The sequence below is a fragment of the Malurus melanocephalus genome, unplaced genomic scaffold (genome assembly GCF_030028575.1).
Source record: "Malurus melanocephalus ecotype Western Australia unplaced genomic scaffold, MMel_1.1 scaffold_30, whole genome shotgun sequence".
NCBI lineage: Eukaryota > Metazoa > Chordata > Aves > Passeriformes > Maluridae > Malurus > Malurus melanocephalus.
Genome location: NW_026623262.1, coordinates 2,097,569 through 2,119,721, shown reverse-complemented (window position 1 = coordinate 2,119,721; position 22,153 = coordinate 2,097,569). Strand labels below are relative to the sequence as shown.

The 22,153-nt window shown below is 38.4% G+C and overlaps 1 protein-coding gene across 1 annotated transcript in view; it reads left to right on the top strand.

Moving 5' to 3' along the window:
• The window catches only part of PDE11A (phosphodiesterase 11A), a 107,795-nt gene that overhangs the window by 55,782 nt on the left and 29,860 nt on the right, over positions 1 to 22,153 (top strand). The window contains exons 11-13 of the mRNA XM_057363719.1: positions 16,680 to 16,826; positions 16,930 to 17,037; positions 21,672 to 21,781. Coding sequence (XP_057219702.1) covers positions 16,680 to 16,826; positions 16,930 to 17,037; positions 21,672 to 21,781 — 365 coding nt within the window. The remainder of the gene's footprint in view (positions 1 to 16,679; positions 16,827 to 16,929; positions 17,038 to 21,671; positions 21,782 to 22,153) is intronic.

Genomic DNA, 22,153 nt, shown 5'->3' with positions numbered 1-22,153 from the left:
TACTGATGAGTTATCTGGGCTGAGGACCAGCAGCTCTTGCTAGTTAATTAGTTTGTAGWTTATTGTCCAAGTGATGGCTGTGCCTTAAGACTTTGTATCAATATGTGGTGATAAGAGTGTAATATTCTCCCTCCACTAGTTACCAGTATAGTTACCCACACTTCTGTATACCAAAGATGAGATTACTGAATTATTGCTGGAATCAACATGCTTGAAGATCATTCCAACACTACAGAAAATAYTTTTGTGTGCACAATAAGTTGTATTCAGTGTTTTGCAAAAAGAGCTCAACTCTGTGTTGAGAGAGAGGAAAGAAAGGGATAAAGGACCATTGATTTTCTATTTTGTATTTCCAGAATAAGCACCTGTAATATCATTTCCTTGACTGTCAGGATTCCACCAGCATCTTTGTAGTAGAAGAGGGCCATACTTGATTGCTGTCAGCCACTGAAAGACAGCTCTCCTTCATAGTCTATGTAGTTGAAATAAGAGCTTGCTATGTTACTCTTTGGACTCAAGTGCTCATGTGATGAGAAGCTGTTCTATTTGTTTTCCCAGGTGACTTCATTAATAGGTATACCAGTGTCCAAGTAAGAARTGTCTTTTCATTAGCTGTTTACTTTGAAGGCATGCAGCTGTTTAATGGCCAATAGTAAGGTAAAAGGAAATGAAAAGGATTTATTCATTAGTAACTGCAAAAGATACATTTCTTRTAAAGAACATAGATGAGAAGATAAGGAATATAACCAAGCTATTAACTAAGTTAAGCTATTTTTTTCMGAAAAAATTTCCCTTTCCTATATCCTGTTGTCTCACTTTGGATTCCTGACATAATGAGTTTTTAGTAGACTTTGTACATGCTTTCACATCACTGAATGTAAACRAAATAAAAGAGCAAAAACCCAGAGACAACCAGCATGTCTTGTGGGCTTGTGACACAGAGCTCATCCCCAGAGAGGACCATCCATCTGTGGGATGAAATCAGTCCCATCTCCCTGCTTGCAGCCCTGCCGAGGTCCCCTGAGGCATTCTACCCTGAAATCACTGCTCTTTTCTCTCTTTGTTATACTGTTACATTTTGTATAAGACCATTTTATATTGGGGTCAACTTCTGGCCTTGACTGGTTAATAAACCATCCCTTGCTCTGGGGGTGTTTGGGGCTCAAACCGTCCCCTCTGTGTGTGGTGATTTATTGGCAGCTGTCAGAGAAAATGTCTGCTAAGATTTACCCGATGTTGTGGTCAGTCAGAGCAGTGAGACACATGCAGGATGGAAACATCTAAATGAGAGCAATGCCAGAAGATCACTATTGGCTCCTGACTGACATCAGCAGTAATTAATGACTTTGGAGTGACAACTTTTTGAGTTGACAACTTCTCAAGACATTACCCCAAACATACTATAACTGCACCCCAGCAGCTTGGAAATAATGACATACTCTTGCAGTACAAGTTTCTTCTTTCCCTCTTTGTGATTTGTTTTTTTTTTTTATAACCTTCATAGAATGTTTTTCCATTAATTTTTATTTGCTTAGGATCTCAAGAATACTCTGATAAAAAGTGAAAAATTGCAAGTGAACTTGAAGTTTATTTTTCCTYTGGCTTTTATCAGTAAATTATTTTATTGCATTATAGAAAGCGTAGCAAGACTATTTAGAGTTGATTTTTTTGCTTGAAATTCCATCAGTATTTCTTACTGTTAGTGGATAAATTCACAAACATACAAATTCAAAAATATACCTGGTCTCTTTTTAAGAATGAAGCACAATCACTGTGACCAGGTTCTGTAAAATAAGTAAAATTTATTTCTGTTTCTTCTAATCCCATCTAAGAATTAAGGAAGAAAACCTGATCTTAATAGAAACCTTAAGAAATTAATAGCTTTCTCCAGTTGTATACCTGGAAAAAAGTGCAAAGCACTTATTGGTGGTGGAGCTGGAAAAATACAGAGGGAAGTTCACACAATAATAAAAACATGAGTGTATGAAAATGGAGTGTGTCTTACAATTGGCTAGTAAATATTTTTAGATTTTTAAAGAATTATTAGGTTTAGATTATGATAGGTTCCAAAAAAATGGGTACTGTTAAATTAATAGAAATTTAACAGTAATTTGTTATGACAATATAAACTGTAATAATATTTTTTAGATTTTCTGGTACATGCTGCATTACTGTGATAGGTAAATTTCTGATACCATTCCTCCAGATACAAGAAGAAAAACTAAACTTTACTTTCCATGGACATTTGCAAAAATTAAAACAAAAAACATCACCTTGTGTGTAAATTTTTMTTAAATCAGACTGAAGACTTCAGACAGTCTATCACAATGCTTGTCTTCATTTGCATCTGCATAACTCTGCCAAATTCAAACTGAATTTTGTCAGGGTAAGTTAAAGAAATGCACCATTGAATCATACCCATATCAATGTTAATTTCATTTTCAAGAAGTTAGAAATAGCTATGATTTAAAAGACTGGCAAGTCAGTTCTCCCTTGTATTTTAGACTTACAAGACTATTCTGTCATTTCCATTGTGTACCAGTGCTAGTGCTTAGCTATAAGCTTTTGAGTCATTGGAATAGATAAGGCACTTGAAGTCTGATTAATCTAAGATTGAAGCTATCTTGTAACATTGTTCTGTAGTGCCAGGTTTCTTCTTACTGAAATTCAGGCTTCCAAGCCTAAATATAGTTATGTGTTAGACAAATATAGATAACATGAGTAAAGAACGCAGAATTGTGTTCGGGACAGGATATTTATAGCAAGAGTTACTGATTTATGAGACAGTAATGAACAAGTCCTGTGACTTAGCAAGCAGCCCCACAAACACACATCACCTTTAAATTTAACTAATGTAGTTTCCAAAGAGAATATGTAAACGCTGTCCTATTATGGGCCATGTACAAGAAGCTATTTTTAAGAAGAAACCTAATTACGCAGCTGTCAATGGTATAACCAGATCAATATTTAATGACTATGATGAATTATTTATAGCCCTGTGAGAGATTTCCCTTTTTAGGTCAAACAGCACACAGGAGAGATACATTATTTTCCGTTGTGTATCACCTGCTTTACAGAATCTTCAATTCAAAATGTAGCATGAATAACAATTTCTGCATTTCTCAGTTTTCTAGCCTGAGGTGTGGCTACTTATGATCTACTGTCATATAGGGAGGCTTTTGTTTCTTTCTTGAAAACACTCATTTAACTACAGAAATACGAAAAGAGTTGAACCAAAAAAAAGAAATAACTAAGACTGTTACTCTATATGACAGTGTAAACAGCTGAATCCATGAAAGATGATGGATCTATGTGAATTTGTTACTTGGAGTGAGTTATGTATGATTTAAAATTGGTTATTCATGCCTTATGCACCCTTAAATGCATAACAGTGGGCAGCACAATGAAAAARAGAAAGAAACTTTTTACTAATTTTGTCTCCAATCTTTGAAAGAATTGGGGGAGCATTCCTAGGCTATGTTATTCTCTGCTGTGAGGTCATCTTTCAGTTTAGAACTACTTTCATTACAAGCTTATAAAAGTAATTAAATAATTTTTAGTGGTTTATAATTACTTCATAGTCTTCCTCTGTAAATGAATTTTGGAAAGGTAATCTGGTTTTTGTGTGTTGGATCCATTATGAAATATTGCCATAGAATACGGGAGTTTATGCATTGCTGTTTTTTTTTATTGCCCAGCTGTTTCAATCCTTTTGGTAAGCTGTGCTCACCAAAACCCACAAGCACATACTCACACTGCGAGGTCAGCATTGTGAGTCCTGGTCCCGGCCGTATGTATGGGCGAGCACAAAGCTCTTCACACACTCCAGGATTTTCCAGATTGGCCTCCAGGACTGGTCACACACACTCCTGTCACAGCAGGGTGCGGGCTGGTACTGGCACTTTTTCCTAGTGCTATTCCAGCTGCTTAAGTTACACTGAGAACAGCAACAATAGGAAAAAAAAMCCAAAAACTTTGAGGATAGCCAGGGCTTAATTATTAATACTGARTTGTGTTCCCTTTTTCCCTTCTGAGAAAGGTACACGATCACAGGATGAAAAACGCAGTTTATTTTTCTGCTCTTCCACATCCACTGCCTACATCAGACCTAAAGCACCCTTTTAAGGGTTTTATAACTCATGAAACCAAGGTCTTTTATTTTATTACATTCTTTTGTACACCTTGACATGTGCCCATGTCTTCAGTTGTCATGGAAATAAGAAGTCAGGAGCACATTGCATACACTGAAAATAATAAACAATGGTAAAAAAAATACTGAGTGTTTATACTAGTTTCTGAAATGTGAGGCTGTCATCTGTTGACTTAAGTGTTCTGTAGTTMAACTTTTTTTCAATTTCAGTGAACAGGGAATGGCTTGGAGAAGTGGAGTAGGGAAAGATTGTTCATGGTATTTTTTCATAAAATACCTGGGTTTAGGGACATCAAATGAAATTAGAGTGGAGATTTAAATCTGGTTAAAAATCTCTCTTCAGCAAACTTGTAGTTAAACTATGACCTATCACTGTAGATGTTAATGAGTTAAAATGATGGATTAGCAGAAGGAAAAGGCAAACAAGGACTGATGTTCACTCTGTMAGGGAATSTSCAAAGTGCAGCTCGCCAAAGCAGAGAGGAGCACCAGAGGTGTGTGTTTTTCCAGTTCAGATAATATTCCCTGAGGTTTTTTGCTTATTTTCTTTCATGAAGTGTTTTATCAGAAATAAATAAAGTTACATGAATTCAGCGTGCCACAGACATGAGGGGCGCCTTTCATGAATTACTTCTGGAGCTGTCCYGCTAGACTGGTGTCATACTACAGTGTCTACTCTTAATTCAAGGAATAGTTAATAGAGAAAGCTCGTGGGAATTCTGTATTTGGTTTCAAAAATTTAAACATTCACTTTTTTTTAAATTTTGGCATTTGAGTTTATTGGCTTCATAGGTCATCAAGATGAGATAAAACCATTGTAAAAGGCCCCTGAAGGGGTTCCTCTTGTATTTCTAAAAGGGCCMCATTGATTACTTCAGGTGAAAACAAAGAGCTCCCAGAGTGAAATATTCTCTTCCCTCCAGGGTAAATGAAATATGAATTTGCAGGGTATTTTGAAGGGAAGGCCTACAAGGAGTACTTTAGCCTGGTGAGGCTYGAGCACTGAGCTGCTCTCCTGAAGGGTCCAGCCAGATCTGCCTGTTGGCTCTGGACGAGTTCAAGGGAGCCTGCAGTGGTTGTGAGGATACATCTGCCCTCTGAATATTTGCAGTCTTAACTGCGCAAATTCCTTGCCCTTGTGTTGCCAAAGCATCTGAGCAGGGCAGGGCAGGGCACAGCTTCATGTTTTGATTTCCCATTTGTAAAGAAGGGACAGAAATATTAAAACATCTGCAAAAGGTTTCAACAATTCTACTTTTGAACTGCAGCAAATTTGTGTGATGCAACTTTATTGCAATTGTATGATAAGCCTGCACAAAACCAGTTTATTTTCTAATGTAAGAGATAAGTAAATTCTGTTTTAAAATAAATCTTTCTCTTGAGGAAAAGCTGTCTATGATTTGAGAGAGTTAAGGCAAAATAAAGAAGCCTGTGGCCTGGACGCTAAATAAAGCCCACAACTTAATCATATACCCATGCCCAGACAACTTTTTCTGATAATTTATGAGTTTAGCRCAAATCATTAAATCAATTTTTAAAAGGGATAGGCTTCTTTCAGCGAGGAATACATTCTCGTCTGGATTACATCAAGGGCAATGGCATAATACAGAACTCAATAAGGATTTTCTCTGGATTTTTTTAATATGCAAACGGAAAATATATTTATTCCTGTATGTTTATGCTGTGCAGAATAATCTTTGGATACATTTATGCTGTAGGTTAAAAAATAAGGGATCTTGAGAGTTAAGATTTAAAAAAAAAGTGAAAAAACAACATTTACATTCTAACTGCCAAGGAAAGACACACAGTAGTGAGAAATATTAAATAATAAATGACTGCTTCTAAGATCAGCTACTTTGTAGACCAGAGCTTAAATTTATTCATTAAATACTTTTAAAAGTAATAAACTTTAATCAATAAAAATAAGAAAAAATTAAAATATGTACGTGATCAAAAGAGTCTTTACTAGTTGCTTTAAAAAGCCTTCTCTAAAGCTGAAACAGATTTCAATTGATCTAGATAATTCTAATTATTTCTACTGTACTCTAATATTTACAGTACTAAAAAAAACCRTTCCAAGTAGTTGAAAACATTACTGACTTCCTGTCTTTAATAGTAGCTATTTTTCAGTTTCTTTGTAATTGTGCACAGTAATACAGTGATACTTAAACAACAGACATTTTCAGCAGAGAAGTAATAAAACACTTAGGATTATTAAGTTGTCATTACTAAAAGATGCACGCTGCTACTTTGCTGCTCACAAATACTGGAGTTTTGTTAATCATATGGGAACTTTTGTTTCTTGCATCTGTGTCCATATGCAAAACCACAACTGGCTCAGAGAGAGAATGACCAGAGCAAGTTAGAAAAAGTGATTGTTGAGGACATAGTATTGCTCCCAAGTGAAGGTGAAATGATGTATTATCCAACAGACCTTCAATCTGATCAGTCACCATACTCCATAAGAATTCTTTGTCAGATGGAAAACACCAAGGAATAAACACAATTCAGCATTGTTAYACTCTTTAGCCAGCAGCCATGCAAAAAGTGCTGAGGCATGAARTACATTTAAATTGCCATTTAAATTGCCATGCAAGCTAAAGGGATATCTGATAAATGATGTAAAAAAATAAAMGATCAACACTTGTCAAATAATAAAATAGTGTACTTTAGTCAGTGACAGACAGGAATTTCTATTTGGAAAGATTTTCAAACAGGAAGGAAAATTTATTTTAAAAGAYGCATGCACTGAAATTGGGCCAGCATAATCTACAAATCTGAGGTACTTCAGTGTAAGATGGTAATTTAGGAGCTTTTCACTGTGAGTTTATCATGGTTCTTTTGCCATCAACGAGGAGTAAATTATTCCCCACACAGCTGAAAAGACATCCCTGGGGCTGGCCCTGTATGTGACAGCAAACTCTTCTGAGACCTGCATTCCCACCTGGTCCAGAAAGACCATTGTAGTGTTTATTTTATCTCATGGAAGAAAGAAATCTTCAAAGGAAAATGGCATAATATTTCATCTTTCAGATTATTCCGTATATATCTGTGCTTGGAGTTCTTCTGTAGCCCCAGCAGAATGAGTATTACCAGTGGGAATTTTCTGGTTAAAAAATCAAAYTGCTTTTCACCAAATTTTATTGAGATAGAAACTTTCTAGTTGGCATTGATATTATCAGTGTTAACTATAAAATTAAATAATTTTTATTATCAATATTAATTTTTAAATTAAAAAGCTTAGTTGCACTGAGTTAAAAAACAAGAATTTTTTTTCATTAGTATAGACACCACAAAAGTAAAAACTATTTTTCTTTGTTTATTCCTGCCCCTATGCAGTGTTCCAGCTGCAATCAGTTGTTTGTCATAAATGTTTACTTGTGTTGGTTTTAAATTATTAATGGCAATATTCCTACAGGATTTTTTAAAGCATATGTTACAGACAGAAACATAAATGTCCCCCAAAGGAAGAAGACAGTGTTCTTTAAAGGCTTTTGACATTTCCARCGAGTTCACATTAGAACTAGAACCTTTTTATAGGTAAAACTCTCAAAATTGAAGAATGGGAGACATGTTTTTCTGAGATGAATCTGTTTGGCCACTGGGTGCCATCCTTGCTCCACTTTAAGAYGGGTCGCCAAGCAGCAGTTCTGTTAAGCTGTATAATCCTGAAAAACTGTAATGCCAGTGCRATTTCACACCATCATAATGTCTGTGTGTGTGCATGTGGTAGAATATGTTCCCAGCACAAGGCAGTGTGTCCTTCTGCACAGGTCACTGAGAGACTGAAGAGGAATATTCTTACAGATTCAGCCATGTTACATCCAGTCTCATATCCAGCAATTTTTTTTTCCGTTCCTCCATCAGCTGGTGAGAAAGAGGCTGTGCTGAAAGGGCTGCTCTCACACACCAGCATGTGAGTGACCATGCTTCTATGCAATATTAACTTAGGCTCTGGGATTATTTGAAAGAAAATAATTCCCTAGATGCACACTTGTTTTCTAGCAATTTGGGATGTATGGGTCTGTGTCATCCAAGTAAAACATTATCTAGCCTATATTATGCAAAAAAAAACATTTGTGTTGCAGTCTTGTACGGATTATTTATTGCACTGTTTCATTGTCTGCTCGGGGTGGGGTCCGCTATTGGTTTAGTCAGGGCAAAATCCCTGGCAGAGTAAATATACTTTCTAAGAGAAATGGTGTCGGTAGTTCTGTGGGTTTAGTCTTTCAAATTTAAACTGCAAAGACTTTACATGTATGAGAAACAGAGCGTAGCACACACACGGTAGCACACACACCACCGTCACAATCTGCCTGCATATACAACAGCCTGTTTGGTTGCTTTAGCGTAACTCGCCTGCCCCTGCTTTCTCTACTGCCACACAGCTCTGTGTGTGCGTTCTGTCCCTGCAACWAACCTAGGGGCACACAAAATCCCCATCCCAAAAATAACCAAAAAATCCATTTCTACTGATGGCCTTCATAAACCCTACTGTTAAACTGATTCCAGTGTCTGCTGGCACTGCCTGTACCTTCCCTGAAGGAAATCTGTTCCTGTGAGGTGTTGGTAAGGAAAGTTCTAAGCAGCATTATATATACATGTATTCAAAACATGAATGTCAAGTAACAAGAGYTTATGTCTGTATTGTAACCTTTTACCTCAAAGCAGTGATATACAACAGCAACTTTTGTTTAGAGAAAATTTATAAAGCTAGTAACATGTAGGTAGTAAKTAAGGAGCTAAACAAATACAAGATACAAGGGCCTATTGTTTGTTTTTTTGCTGTAAGAATGGGATCTGCACATTTTGGGTTTTGTCAGATAACTTGTGGTGATGAGGCTGATATGACTTGTGTATGAACCAGAGCTTTTGCTGCAGTGCAGAGTGCTTAGGCTTTCTCCACTGGTGGGCTTTGTGGAAGAAGGGGCAGTGGAGGATGTTCATTCTGCTCTGGGGAAAGGAGCTGAGCTCAGCCTGCCCTGCAGAAGCCTCAGGCGGGATAAGCCTCRGCTTGTGAAGCTGTAGTAAGATAAACCTTTGGTTTGGAGAGAAAGCTCTTTTGGACAGTCCTGAGTACTCTAGTGAGGGATTTACAGGTTCAGAATAGGATGRCTGGATCTCTTTTAAATCTGCAATCAGAACTTGATAAAAGCTAAGGAGAAAAGGACAAAAACATGCTTTAAGAAGAATCACTGAAATGTTCTCTGTAGGATTCCTGTAAATGTATATTGTAAGGTTGAAGATGTTGTCAATATTATTTGTCTGCCTGACAGTATTCTGCTATAGCTGTCTCTCTAACAGGTCTGAAATAGGACTTTCTCCCCAGCGGAGCAGTAACCCCCTCATACATTTGCATAACTTTCCCCACCAGTCACTGTACTGCCAGCCTGATTTGTCACAGCTGCTTGGAAAGAAAATTTCAGCAGCTCCCAGGAATCCCATCCAGTGCCATTGTTGTATGCTCCTGCTGCACCACCATGGCCCCAGAGGGACATGGGACTGATGGTCYTTCAGGTTGGCTTTGGTGCACTGAGAGCTGCTGGAGTGTGCTGGGATCAAAAAAAWTAGTGTAATACCAGTCCATGTGCCATTGTGGCTCTGGTGGGACTTTTGAGGTTCTGGTTTGTGGGTTTTTTTTTTTTTAATGTCTGATCTTGGTAACCCCTTCACTTTTCTTCACATGTTGTYTTCCACCACACGCCCAACTGAGAATTGCAGGGCACATTTTGGGCTGTTTGTGTGAGTTCCTCCCAATGCCTTCACATTATGGCCTCCGTGAGAAGAACCTGTCCCGTTCCTTCCACCTTTAATCAGGTTTTTCCTCTTCTGAGTCTTCAAGGAAGGAGCTAGAACTTTTCCTCCACTTTCTGTGTTGGAAAAAGCTATGCAGTATCCCATTTTCCTCACCCTTCCAAATTTACAGGCGTGAAGGGGGGTCAGTCCACATTACCCATTCTGCTCTTCGTGGGAGCAACAAAGCTGACTTTTTGCCACCGAAACCAAGTAAAGCTTTGTGGGAAATGGCAGCCTGACACTTTTGTAGTATAGAGAAATAGTTGCCCTAGGTTTGCTGCTTGTGTTTGTTTGAAATTCTGAAACAGAGACTGAATAGACCCTTTTGTACAAACTTCTCATCTGCACTGATGGCCATAAAAACTCGACAGTTGCTAGCCTGCAGTATGTGACACACTGGTTCTTTCCTAATCAGCATCAGCCAAAAGGACGTGAACACTCCCCAGCGCGCCTTGGGAGATCATTGTGTCCAATGTGCATGCCCTGTAAAACTCCAGTCCTAGGCTGCTGTGGTTATGGACTTTGGCCTTAAGAATAATAGATGCTCAGACCATTAATTGTTTTTATTTTATGCCTCTGTTCTTTTAAAATCAGAATTTCTTGTTCCTTTTATAGGCTGCCATATATTTTGTTTCTGTGTACTAGGAAACAACTTTAGCATCAAGAATTGATTTTTAGTACCATAAAGTAACATATTTTTTGTCTTTTCTATTATAGTTTGTAACAAAAGTTTATATGTCATATTTTTATCTCTKAAATGTATTCTTTTTGATGGGTCCCAGTTTCAGAAAGTGATAGGTTGAGATAGGATTGATAGACTGATTAGAAATATTTAAAATACTTTCCGCTTTTTAGCTRTAATTCTGGGCCTGGCTTTGGAAATAGCATGTGCAATACTGTAATGACATATCTTCCCTTGCCTTTTGAAAATGGAAATTATAAGAAGACAGTTCCTTTCCTCAGGCACATACAGTTTTGTCCCAAAAGCAGAAAGTAAATACCATCTTTTTGTCCTAAGCCCACATTGCATTATAATAAAAAAAATCCTAAATGCTGTATTTGATAGAGATATATTGCTTAATGGCTACTTCTCTTGTTCTGATAGAAGAAGCAGAATAAAGAGCTTTCTTAACTCTGTGAAGTTTCTCTTTTAATTAAAAGAAATGCCAGCATCGTACTAAGCAGTAGTTATGTTTGGTAAATGGTCAAACCACATACAACTTTCTGAAACAAGTGTAAATGCAACTTTCTTTGTTCTACATTTCCTGTGCATGCCATGCTCTTAATTTGCCATTTGAAGGTGGAGCTGTTGCACCATGTACATATACACGCTTCAGCTACATGCATGTGCTGCATTATTCTTGGTTTACATATGTAAAACTTGGACTAAATAAAGGAATGACCTTTACCAGCAAAGGGCTCAGACACCTGCTGTGGGACGTTGAGCAGAATCTAGGCATTTGGTTTCACAATTGCACCCCTCTGTTTATCTGTTGCGTTAATCTGAGGTATAAAATACACAAATCCTGTAACACCGTGTCGTTTATCCAGCAGTGGGATAAAAGACTGTCTTCAGATAGAAGACATTCACAGAGACTGGAACATTGAAGGTCTCCAGACTGAAGGAGTCTGTGTTTCTGGGTGATTTCACTATTGAAGGCAGAGCAGTGCGACTGTGATAGTCATATTAAAAAATTATTAGAATCAAAATCAAGAGGAAAGTGTACATGTACACACTCTTATTTTCCATACCCACTCCCCTTTACTGTAAATATTGTAAAATTCCCTTTAAATGCAACGGTCCTGCCTCTGTTTCAGTTGGTCATTGGAGAAGAGGTGCTAACTCAGCATTGTGAAGGGCAAAGAGTTGCCATCTGCAGTCTCCAGTAACAGATGGAGGCCTTTAAAAGCCAGTTTGCTCTGGGCATTAAACATGCCTGAGCTGCAGCATTTGATTCTTTCTTTTTTGGAGAGAGTAAATGTGTGAGACTGGAATATAACAGGCTTTGGTCTTCCATGGCTATGAAGAAGTACAAAATTTGTCCACTGCGGCTAATAACTGACTATAAAGATCTATTTTAAAAGATACCTGCCTGCAGCTATAGATATAACAAGTATTTTAGAGGCCTTTATATATGAAAAGAACTTTTCACAAATGAAAATCTTTGCCATCAGAAAATACTGTCTCCGAAATGGCTTCACAGAATCATAGAAGATTATGTGAGAGATAATGAAGGYATTACAGTTAAATATTCTTCACTTTGATGCTTTCTCTGCAGCTTTTGATGATCATCCTTTAAGGTTTTTCCATTCCTAATCTTCTGAGAGAGATTCTAGAAGAAGAGATACTTGAAAAGGCAGTTTTATTTCTATGTGTGTCGTCCTGTCTGGAGCTTTACTTTCCCTCCAGAGTGTAAATGAGGTCAGATCCTGACCTGCTATTTAAATAGCATGTGGACTCTGGGCTCTAACAGTGCCCCTGGGATTTAGGATGTACACCATGTTATTTTGCCTTTTTTTTTTTTTTTGCTACTTTGGGATATATATTTCACGAGGTATCTTTATATGTCTCAAATATAATCAAGTTTCTTGTTACTTTTTTCCATCAGTCTGGCAGTATTTTCTGGTGAGGAAACCTTGCTGATCACTGCACATGCCATTTGTAAAGAAGGCTGTGCAAGAGTGGACTGCATTCAGTAAGTGGAAGCTGCTGTTACAGAATAGTTCTGATATCTCATAAGAAGGAAGCTGAGTATATCAAACAGCAGCATGTGCCCTTTTTCTTAACCAAAGCCATACTAATATACTTACCAGTATGTTTCAAGATACCTTCCTTGTATAACAAGCACTATCCAAATGTGGATATCTTATCCACACAGGTACTAAAACTGAAGTAGAGAAATTTTAAGATGAAGTGGCAAAATATTTCAGTGGTTTTTTGTGTTTAGCTGGACTGCTTCCATGGTAGTACACGTTTTACAAAGAGGAAGAATGCTTTCAGAAGAACTCACTAGTTTCTTTACATCTGATTTTATCTCATTATCAAATATGGATATTGAAGACTGTGAAGAATATGCTGTTGGATGAGGTAGTGCAATATCATTTAGTAAGCATTTTCCTTCTTAGGTTTTATTCATCCACGGCAGCCCAAAGGCTTATTAATTGTGCACCAAAAATGTTATTTTTCTAGTTTAGTTCCCAAGGGCTATTTTTTATAGTGGCCAGAACTGTGAGTTTATGGTGGAAGCCACTTTGGTGTTCCGTGCGTTTTGCAGTAAGATGATCATTAATGACATATGGCCTTTTGTGATGGCTGATGGAAGGTAAGGCTCAACCAGCCACTTGTCTCTTACCTGTTCACGTGCACTGAGCAGGCTGTGATAGAATTTACATGATAGCAAAGAGCAGTGAGGAAAGGAGAATCTGTCTCAAAGAAGAATTGAGTACAAAGGTGCTTTTCCCCCTTCCTGTATTCATTCCCCCCTATCCYATGCACACCTGAGTATGGAGCAATCACACATCTTACTCTTATACTAATGTTTGGAGCCATGACATYCTCTTTTCCAAGCTACCTACAACTGATATTTTCCTGGTCTGGCAACTGCCAAGTTTGTATTTTATTAGGTAAGACCAGTTGCCTTTGATGTGTTCAGCCAAAGTTGTGTTCTTGATTCCTTTCAATACAAATTTTCGGGTTAGTACTGGGGGTTTGGAAACGTGACCAGAGGAGGCACATCTGACTTTAATTTACCATAAACTCACAAAACAGTCATGTAAATTTTCTCAAGGATGAAGACCGTTGAAATTGCTTGATTTGCAGGCTAAAAAGATTCCAGAGTATAAAGTTCTTAATTGTTTTTAGAAAAGGGATATTGAACATTAAAATGCTCAAAAATAATTTCACTGTAACTTGAATTTTAATTGCCTGCCCCTTCCTTTTGGTGTCATGGTACTTCCATCCTGTCTGTTTTCCTGAAAAAGAGTGTTGTTACTGCTGTTCATTTTAAGAAATCCACTGGAATCTTTCCTGCAGTGCTGCAAAATTTCAGGGAGGGATATATTTTAATAATTCTGCCTTATTAWTTTTTTTTAATCTCTGTAATTTAAAAAATGAAGTTTTAATGACTATTCCCTAAACCCYGGACTTCTGAATTTCTAGCCTAAGAAGCTGAGGATAGTCAATGCCAGGTGCAGCCAGAATATTACTGCAGCCCCCTCAACATATCATTTTTTTTAACATTATTCAAATTAGGCTCTGCACTCATAATTCTGTTGTTTCCTTTATTGCTGTTGTAAAGCAAATGGTTCTTTTATACAAATGTTATCTCCTGGCTATTAATTCAGCAGTTATTTTGGATTATGGCACTCCTGTTAAATTTAGGAATGTAAAATCTCATAAATATTCAAAAGTTTCAGACTGACGTAGGAAGAAATTGTTTTTGACTTGCTTTGTTAATATCCTGTTGTTCAATTTGTAATAGATTTGGAATATATTGTTATTTCTCCACTGTCTGGCAAATGGAAAAACAATTTTAGTTGAGCAACTGCTTCAAGTATTCTCCCTTGAATTGCAACAGGCTGGTAAAAGTGTTGGTTTCCAGCAAGAAATAGCAAGGAAAAGGTCTGGTTTTCTTTAAAAGGCAAAAAACTCGGAAGTTTTTAGTCAGGACCCACTCCAAAGTTAATGAAAATGCAGCAGTAGCTTTGTAAAGATCATTTTGATAAAACAGTTTCAAGAAGGTCTACTCACAGTCGCGTGCTTTTGTTACAGCTTATTATTTAAGTTTTTCACTAAGAAACTAAGAAGCATGATGTACAAATGCATTTCTCCCCAAAAAAGAAAGAAAATGAGAGTCTTATTTTTATCCAGTGAGTATATTCATAGACTAAATATTAGTGGGCATCTCCAGTATCCCCCAAGTCTCTGAAGAATAAACGAATTATAAAAAAGTCACAATTTCTGTAAGATTGCTGAGGGTCTGGACAGCGCAGTCTCTGGGCCAGCATTCCTGCTTCACACCTAACCATATTTTCTTTCTTTCTTTATCTCAGCAGCATAGACATGTTTTTTGAGATCTTAAAGGGTGTTAAGGTGTAAATCCTATTGGGATCATCTAGACGCATTCCAAATATTTCAATGATGATTCAAAAAAAGATGTTACATTGATTCAACCTGGACAAGTGTGTTAGCAGACAGCTGGGTGTGCAGTTAACAGAACTTGCATCTCTGCCTGCATACTCCAGAGGTTCTTCAGCTGTGGCGTGGATGACTCTTGACTTGATGGGTTTGTTGTATTTGCTGYATAAGTTAAACTCTCTGGCATAGCACCATCACTTTGTGAGGTACTCGTGTGCTTTGCTGGGTCCTGAACTGAACAGACTTTTCTTCTAGCTAGTAAGTAAGTTAAAACCACGGTGTAAATGCTATTTTCTGATAGGCTTACACTATCTTCTCTTACATGGAGAGACATAGCTTGCTAACATATAGCAAAAGCAGCTTAATCTCTGCATAAAGTTATTACTGAGGTTACACTTTCTCTTCAGACAGAAGAAGCTTTTTACATGTCAGTGATTTGTAACTCGAGTGCAGTATTTCAAAACACAAGTTTTCAAAAAGGAAACCATAAGGTGGTCACACAGAAGTGGCAACAGTGAAGGTGAACACTTACAATACAGCTGTATTAATTAATTGGTATTTTATGCAAGTGTGTAGCTGGCTGTTCCCATCAGCTGAGTCCATGTGATTTTAACTAATTCAGCATTGGCTAGCTCATAACCTGTGGAATCCAGCCCTTTATGAGGCTTCTGCTTGACCTATCACCTTCTCACTGTGAAAGACAGGACAGATGCTCCTTCAGTGAATGCATCCCATTGCACCTGCCCTCTGCCCTCTATACAGAGATGAGCAGCAAGTCTGAAGGGGCTTAAGGAAGGGCGAAGAAGCCTGGGAGGTTTGTCAGCACCTCTACCTGGCTCACACAGGTGCTACYACTGAGCAAGCCACAGCATATTTGGCTGCTCAACTAAATACRTTAGCCAGTCCAGAACACATTCCTGTATTTGTGTGTGCATGAGAAGCTCATTTCTCTCTTACAAACACAAGTCCCTGATATATAGGCAAAGCAAAATGTAAGGCTTTTGCTCTTGTTTTATTGATTTACTATGTAATCAGCATGTTGAAAGTTCTTTTACTTTGGGGAGTACTTCCACAAGACATTTCTTGTATTCCTCTTCTTTTGGTTCTGTGTGTGTGGTGAACAGTATAAAGCAAAGGGCACTTGTATGCTTATGATTGTGAAGACATTTGGATGAAGAAATTCTGCAGAGCAATATATTTACTTTGCATTTCTAAATGGTAGCAATTAAAACTCCCGGCTTCTGGCTATCCAGATGTTTCTTGCATTACAGCATTGTGATTTGCATTGGAATATATTGTGTTACTGCAGTAGCTGTAAAGTGGTCAGCTTTCAGTCTAAATGCTGAATCTGGGCTGCAGTTGGAATGGTGAACATATTTCCTGCTCATATCAGCTTCATCGCCTTCCCATTGTTTCCACACTCAGTTAGCTTGACGTGTTAGTATTTCTCAGAGGAAGACTTTTACTGCTCGGCATTCAAATCAARCAGGGGATGTATTGGCAGGTCAGAACTGATGTACGGTTTGTTTCTTGTAAGTGTGACACAGAAAAAAAGACTGAAGTTTTGAATCAGAAATTTCTCTTTGGCATTTTCAGGCAGCAAGCATCCCACTGGTGTCAGAGCTTGGCATTGATGATATCCATTTTGATGACTTCTCACTCGATGTGGATGCCATGATTACTGCAGCCCTGCGGATGTTCATGGAACTTGGAATGGTTCAGAAATTTAAAATTGACTACGAGGTAACCATCTGCACTGCAAATACTGGCTGCTTTTGTCTTGGCACTGCTCTGTCCATTTGTACACATTTAGTAGCCCTGCTACAAATTGTACTCTTAATTTCAGACACTGTGTAGGTGGCTTCTGACGGTGCGGAAGAACTATCGGATGGTTTTGTATCACAACTGGAGGCACGCTTTCAACGTCTGCCAGCTGATGTTTGCCATGTTAACTGTGAGTATCCAGCTACACAATCCCGTAACAGCTTTTACTACCACATTGCCTTACCTGTCTAAACATTTTCCAGCATTCAAGTTCTTTTCTAGTTATTATGTTACTCATTTGCAAGAGCAAAGCAGACAAAACTTACTCAACTTAAGGCAGCACATATTTGGCAAAACCTTAYGGTGTTTTAGTGACAGTGATATCATAGGCACATTAAAGTGACTGAAAACAGATGGCAGTCTGGGAGTGCACTTGTTATTACAGATCTTGATCTCACAAAATGTTTTTCTGTTGGAACTCTTTGATTTGACATTTATTTCAAACTCCTAATTGGGAAGTACAAAACCAAGGAAGATTAGAATCCTAAAGTATTTATATGTTGGTATTTATTATCTCCTTATCCAGCTTCATCTAAATAGTTTTAGAAGGTATTGCCTCAAATCATTTGAATATTATCTTCCAGCACAGTGATCTAAGTGAATTTTGAGTCTCCACTGAACACTGTCAACACTTAGGGATTTTATTAACATGTATCTCCAGCAGTACCTGTAGCTCCTTTCAGCATACAAGTAAATTCTGCCGAAAGTACCAGAAGTAGCATACKAGAACAAGTATACTGCTCTCTCTGCCTACCCCACAGCAACCTCACTGCATGAAATGACCCATGTTTGGCTAGTTAATTCTTGTAAATGTACCAATAAAAATCTCAGTGGTCCTGGATGACAGAACTTCATATGTTGGCCAAGAAAAGAAGAGTCTGACATCCCCTAGCAGGCAGATGTTGTTCTATTGCTTGGTCCATCCCAGCAGGGTGGGTGTGTTTCTGTGTGTTGACAGAGGTGTAGTGAAGTGGTACCATACACCATGAGACAAAGGGAAGGGAGACGTTCAACGAGAGAATGGYCACCTCTTCCTCTGGGTATGAGGCTGCTCCACTGAGCAGAATTAAYATTGTTTCAGCAGGCACTTGCTGATGCTCACTAATGAAGTTTGGTGGTAATGCCTATGTTGGTAGTTTTTAAGGTTTTATAAACTTGACATGCTTTTTTTTTTCAGTTTTAGAAGAACGAAGAGCATTTGACTCTGCTGACAAAGGGCAAAGGCAGGCAGCGCCGCTGGGTGCGAATTACAGTAATTTCTGCCAGAGGCTGCCGGGGTGGGGAGCGCCCAGCCCCAGCGGTGACACCCCTAGGTGGAGCTCCGAGGCCAGGTTTGCGGCACGCTGCTCTGTCAGCGGGACCAGGCATCCCCATCCCGGCTAGCGGTGCCCGCATTGGGGCCAGCAGAGAGCAAGCAGAGCTCCCTGCTCTAGCAGCCAGCAGCAGCCTGCCGGGCTCCACCGACAGCTGCTTTCACTGTGGTTCTCRTAACGTAATTTCAGAATCCTTTTAGCAGTCAGCACAGGGATGCAACTGTCTGTGGGATGTGACCTGGCATTTTTAAGCCAAGTTCATTTCCTTTCCCACATTCCTGGTAATAAACAGAATGAGCAAYTCCATGTGCAGGGCTGGATGCCAGTGGCCACAGCATTGGACTCGCCACACATCCCACCCTGCTTTGCTCTGGCTGCGGCTGAGAACTAAATAAGTTCAGGTGCGTGATCTGTTTGGTCTGCTCTCCTTTCCAGGGACGGGAAGATTCATTTTGTGCAAAGAAAAGACGCAAAAGGGAGACGAGACTAATAATAATACAAGGCTTGCTTCTATTGCGTTTGTCTTGGGGGTACCATCCAAGTTAGTGTGTGTGTTCTTTTTTCGCTGGTAAAAAGGGGAAAATTCTATGACAAGCCCTTTGAAAGGCTTGTCAAAGCCCTTGTCTGCTGGTCAAGAAGGCACTGCTTTGTGCAGTTGTTGCACCTTATTTCTGATTTCTCCATGAGAGTCAGCAATATGCACTGCTCCACAAATATAAACCAATAATTCTGTTTTAGGKCATTTTCAGATAGGATTTACCATAGCATAGTAATGTCTAACCTGTAATTCAGTAGCCTCTAAGGGCCCCACCACACTCCCACTGAATGCACAAGTTGAGCTGCACTGAACAAGCCAACAAAGAGTAAACCAGTTGTTTCCCCTTTTGCATATCTGAAGCACATTCCTATATACCTAAGTATCTATTTTCTCTTTCCTGAACAATTACAAGCCCAGTTCTGCAAGCCATAGTTCCGTATTTCAGATGCCCAAACATTCTGAAGCCAAGCACTGCAGCAAGGCTGCTCCTGCAACTTAAGRGAGCACATAAGAGTAAAGTGCAGGATCAAGCCCAGGCTTCATTATCAATGCCTTTGCCAACACAGTTCACATTGATACCTATTTCAAAGGGCAAAAATGAACAAGTAAGCAATGCCAAATTAAAATCCCATCTGGTGTGCTAATAACAAAACATACGGATGTGGGGCAAGGTATAATGAATGCAATTCATTTCCTCACATGAAAGAATGACCTCCATAACTCACTGGAGACTCTTCCAGTCATGAGTTATGGGTCATTCCTTTTCTGGTGAAAATAAATTGTACTGCATCACCATCTATAGCCATGTATTTTTTTTTCTCTTTTAAATTCAGAAAATGGGGAAATATAATCCTCTATTTACTTGCATTATGTTGAAAGAAGATATCCCCTCTACTGTAGCATTGTTTTAAATAAAATGCTTTTTACTATATGATATACACTGTATTTCTTTCATATATTCAGTGACAAGACTTTTCATTAAAGAAAATGTGGCATTTATTTTTGAGATGTTGCTACTGTTAATAAATTCCTTAATCTGCTTTCYTGCATTTGCAATATAGGTTGAATCCTTAAATTTAATCAAAGCTTGGGTTGCACTAAAGCATATTTATTACAACATCAATGTTATGTAATAAAACTTCTTTTTTAAGTTGTTTTAACTTAACCATGAATATTTTCTCTAGATTGAAACTTGACAAGTGGTGTGTTGTCAGTTACAAACTACTTTTAATCCCTTTTTATAAATCGACCTTTATTATTATTTGTTATACAAAAGCTATGTTAAAAAAGAGAGAATGCTATTTTTAGGTGATTTTTTCTACTTGAATAGATATTACTGAAACWAAAAAAAAAGCAATGCCACTAGAACTCAGGTGAATCTCTTTCCTAATATTCAAATTATTCTGTACACCAATGGATTCTACACAAAATTAATGGTTTTCTCCTCATACTTCATCATCTTTTCTGATGTGTAAGCTTTAAGCCATTATAAAGCTTTTGTAGAAAATCTTCCACTTCCCCAATTCCCACTGAAGTGCATTCCTGAGGACCTGGGGTAGCATGGCTCCCTGTGCTGCCTAGGTATTAACTGTGGCTACATTTCAGACAGTCTAAAAAGAGGCTACTTASATTTGAATRTGCAATTCTTTAGGTAGAGTTTGTRGYCTTCGGGGTGAATAGCAGAGTTTTCACAGAGTATTGCAGCAATTGACTGGCATTTCTGAGGGGCCTCTAAGTTCCTGCCCAGGAGAGGCAACAAGTCCCAGTGTGTCACTTAAACCATCTTCTTGCTAGTGGGTGAAATGATGCCCCATTGAAAATCAGTGAAATTTGAGAATTCTTACATGGCCTGAGTGTTCAGTCTTGGTTTGGTCCTCCAATACAAATGTATTTTGTATTTCTTGTATATCATTTCCTTTCATGCTAACTAGATGATGTGGCTAATTGAGGAGTGGTGTTGGAGACTGGCACAGTGAAAAGAYAAATGTAATGATTTTCCAGCTCAGGCAGTAGTTTTTGCAGGCATTATGCCCTTCTGCACAGCACCAGTGACGTGGTGTCCCRCAGACGCTCCAACACCTCCTCCAGACAGGATCTGCTCAGGATGCTTGAGGTCAGCAATAACAGGAAGTGTTTCTTTTCTGGCATGAGCCCGTTCAGCCAGGAACATTGCTATGACAAGTGTCCATGAGGAGAAGCATAGTGGTAAATGAATGTTTCTAGATTAACTCCCTCATTCACAGTCATGTCTGAGCTGCTTGTAGGGAATTTCATTGCATTTCAAACATCTCTCCCAAATTCAAGGAGTATCTGCAGCAGAAATATGCCATTTGAGACATTTCCGCCTTAAATCATGCCCCTTCATTTCACTGTCCCAGATTAGAAAAATCTAAYAGTTCACAACAGTTCCATGAGTATATTTTTATCTGGGTTCTTTTAAAGTTCTTCGGATTTAACATGTCAGCTATCTCTGACAGTAGGGACTGACTAAGATGATCATCTCAGGATTGAAGAAACTTTTCTAAATACTTCTCTGAGCAATAAGTTCAAAAGGGAATCAGTTTAGTTTTAGGTTTTTTATTTCTSTAATAGAAAAATCCAGTTCCTGTCTTAGTTTGCAGTTACTGGTGTTTGTTTACAGCTCTGTTTKCCTTTAGTGCCTTCCGGGTAGCAGAGAAATGGCATGCTGGAAATGCAACAAAGATATAGTAACAGATCACTCCAAGGACATTATGTATTCTGCTAACCATCTGACATACAGCAGGGAATAGAATATGACAAAAAAGCATTTATCTTCTCCTTACTGAAACATTCATGGTATCAAAACAAAGTTGACTGTTGCTCGATGGACTAACATTACTTATCMCTTCTGTTACTGATAGTTACAGCTGCTATTTTTTTTTCTGCTCTCAGACTGCAGGATTTCAGGAGATTCTAACTGAAATTGAAATTTTAGCTTTGATTGTGGGATGCTTATGTCACGACCTTGACCACAGGGGAACCAACAATGCCTTCCAAGCCAAGTAAGCTTTCTAATTCTTACTATTTTAATTTGGTTTTCTTCTACAGGAGAGCAAAAGGTGGCCAGGATAAAGAATGAAGCATTAATTTCAAGCTTTCTAGGCCAAGGCCAAGTACTCTTATTCCTRTGTGCAGTGAGGGACTATCCATCTTTATCATCCTCTGTTCCTTTAAGTAATTGCTGGCTTGTCCTTTGTAGCTGGCTGTTGAACTGACACCACATATTGAAATGTGGTGGCAAAACCTGATGTTCTTTTCAGGCTCAGCTATTATTGATTCTGGTTTTCAGCCCAGGAAGGACCTAAACTGTCTGTCTGAGTTGTTCTTGCTGGCTGGAGTGCATGACATTAAGCAAAACCTTGTTCTACTTCTAG